The 2,833-nt window shown below is 33.9% G+C and overlaps 1 protein-coding gene across 3 annotated transcripts in view; it reads right to left on the bottom strand.

Moving 5' to 3' along the window:
- Positions 1-2,833, bottom strand: part of mast1 (microtubule associated serine/threonine kinase 1) — an 86,449-nt gene that overhangs the window by 26,628 nt on the left and 56,988 nt on the right. For all 3 annotated transcript variants that reach the window (XM_015379391.1, XM_015379392.1, XM_015379394.1), the window contains one exon: positions 2,155-2,315. In XM_015379391.1, coding sequence (XP_015234877.1) covers positions 2,155-2,315 — 161 coding nt within the window. The remainder of the gene's footprint in view (positions 1-2,154; positions 2,316-2,833) is intronic.

The raw sequence follows: 2,833 nt of genomic DNA, 5'->3' as shown, positions 1-2,833 counted from the left end.
TTTTTTTATAGCCATAGTATGATCTCAGAGTCAAATTAAAACTATGTTAATATATACTGTATTGCAAAATAAGCCGCAAACGTGTTCAGACTTTGTCATGAACAAAATTCAACATATTTCACTGTGATTTGTGAAAGAAAAAGAAGAAAAAAAAACAATTTTAAATTTCAAAAACCTCTCTTTACTTTTATAGCCTATACATAAACGAAATCTAGCGATACCAGTTTACTTTAGAAGTCACTTTACTGGTGTCAAGGAAATCAGCAGAGGGGTCGGGAGAAATGTTGAGAGGAGGTTTAAAACAGGATTAGGTTAGAAAAGTAAAATGTTTGGAAAGCTATGCTTATATTATATATTTAGGTATTGAAGTTGCTCCATATCTGCACAGTATTTCCCTAACCTTCTGATTATACATTGAAGCTGATTACTTTTATCCTGATAAAAAGGGATCACTGTTTCAACCAAATTGAATCATAATGTAGATTAAATAAAACATTATAATCTATACCTTATAGCAGGGATGTCAAAGTCAAACACATTGTGGGCCAAAAAAACTAATTTGCTACAAGCTGAGGGCAGTACTGGTTAAATGTTTATTAAAAAAAATATTGAAATGAACAGAGCCTATTGAGCCAAGAACTAACGCATTGCTTTTTTTTTTTTAAACAAAAAATTTATATGAATATTATTAATAAACTTATTAGGATAAATGCATAAATGAAAGGGCATGCATTATAAACTGAAAATGCATTACTGAGCTGCTCTATGATCATACCAATCATTGCTTTAAAATAGTAAAATAAGAAAAAAATATAATAAAGTCAGTTGTATTCTCTCTCATGGCTCTTATCTGCAGTTTTCCTTAGGTCCATTTAACTGAAAAATATGAATTAAAAAAGATAAAATGCAAAAATCTGTGGCACACAGAAAAATCAATACTTCCTTCAAAGAAAAATCATATTTTGTACAAATAAATGTACAAATTTTAGAGAAATCTGCTGTTACAGACTAATTAGAATGCACAAAAATTACAATAGGGAAAAAAGCTGATAATATACATCCTTATTATATCCCAATTACTGTAACTGTAGTTTAATGTTGTTCTACAAAGTACTGACTTGGAATGACTCAACCCATAAACATACCAAAAAATACATTTTTTTTTAGACTTTCACTTGTGAAGAAAACATATAAAGCATCCATAATTTCTTTTCAGTTCACAGTTATGCAGTACTTTGGCATGGTCTGTGAGAGGGGTTTTCCAAAAAACACATTTTATTTCTTCACTCATAAAAACAATATTATTTTAATTTTTTTAATAAATTACTTTTCAAAACAAAATCTAACATTCTATTTCTTAAATGTAAATATATTTCTAATGATATATTGTAACATTTAATTTAATTTAACCTTTAATTGTATAACTTGGCTGTATATTTTATGTTTGAATTGTGTTTTGGGATAAATAAATAATTAAATTATATATCTGCTTACTTAATGGTACATTTATTTATGTTGTGGGTCATTCACATTTATGCATTTCATGATATACAGTATTTGGGCCTCCATATACCTCAAGGAGCAAATGATGATGTAAACCATTTCACACCATCATTTTGTGTCTTGGGGCCCCCCCGGGGGTCCCTGTCACCGCTAAAATCATCTATACCATCTGCTACTTAGCACAACCACAATATCGAACTTTATGAAACAAGACAGACATCTTTCCTTCCTATTTATAAAAAGCATACTAAACTACACTGTATAAAAGGTTAAAAAATACTTTTTGGAGAGAAAAAATATGTTGATATCTAATGCGCTAGTCCTCTATATTACGGTCTCCTGTCCGTCTGCATCCAGATAGTCTCGATAAATCTTAAATTCATTGTTAAATCTTTATCAGAGTCTAGATAAGCATTTGTTATTATATGTTATTGTTTATTGGTGGCTGCAATTTTGCTTCATTCCTGTTTTAAGTCAGCTCTTAGCTTTGTGAAAAGTGAACAAGAATTGCTTTCCATTTAAAAAAAAAAGGCAGATTTCTGAGCATTCTGGAACATTATTGAAAAAGAAGTAAATGAGATAAGAGTTTTTTTGGCAGCAGACACTCTTTTAATCTCTTGGCGTGCTGCTGCTGCTGATGGGGCTGCTGACCTGAGACTGCGGGAGCGCGGGCGCATGTGGGGGGAGCAGCGGCCCCCGTCGTCATCTGTGATGCTCTCAGTGCTGCCAAAGTGCTTGGATAAGAAGTGGAGCTCGTCCATGGTGGGCTGGGAGGGCAGCTGGTTCAGCCTCTCCTGAGAGGAACTGGAGGACTGGATAGAGAGAGAAGAAGAAAGATGAAGGAGAAAAATATAGAAAAAACAAGGAAAGGAAGGGAATTAGAGGGAACAGAAGGGAACATGGCAGACTAAGAAGAATGTTTGTAGAAGTGAAGCTGGAATGGGAAAGATTAAACCAGAATGGGAAAGATTAAAAAGATGACATGCCGGAAAACTGGTAGCATCAAAAGCTGTGTGTGAAACATGTGGAAACTGAGGCATAATTAGCGATCCTCTGAAAGCTATGCAATTACAGAGTGTCAAGATTACTTATGGGGTCCAACAGCAGGATGACAGGCCAAAACTGAAACGTTAATGAAGTCTTTCTTTGAGCCTCAATGCCACTCCTGAGTCTGTCTATCACAGACTGTGTGCGAGGTGAAGCCAATCAGTGGCCTTCATCCAATTATTTGTCTCACTAAGGAGTTGATCGCTGATTTATCACAGGTGACATACTAATTTAAAATGGAATAAATGGATGATGAAGGGAGAACTTCATCTCTGTCTTCTAC

The sequence above is a fragment of the Cyprinodon variegatus genome, unplaced genomic scaffold, assembly GCF_000732505.1.
Source record: "Cyprinodon variegatus isolate N-32 unplaced genomic scaffold, C_variegatus-1.0 Scaffold190, whole genome shotgun sequence".
NCBI classification, from domain to species: Eukaryota; Metazoa; Chordata; class Actinopteri; order Cyprinodontiformes; family Cyprinodontidae; genus Cyprinodon; species Cyprinodon variegatus.
The sequence above is the reverse complement of the archived record's forward strand: the minus strand, read 5'-3'. Positions and strand labels throughout refer to the sequence as shown.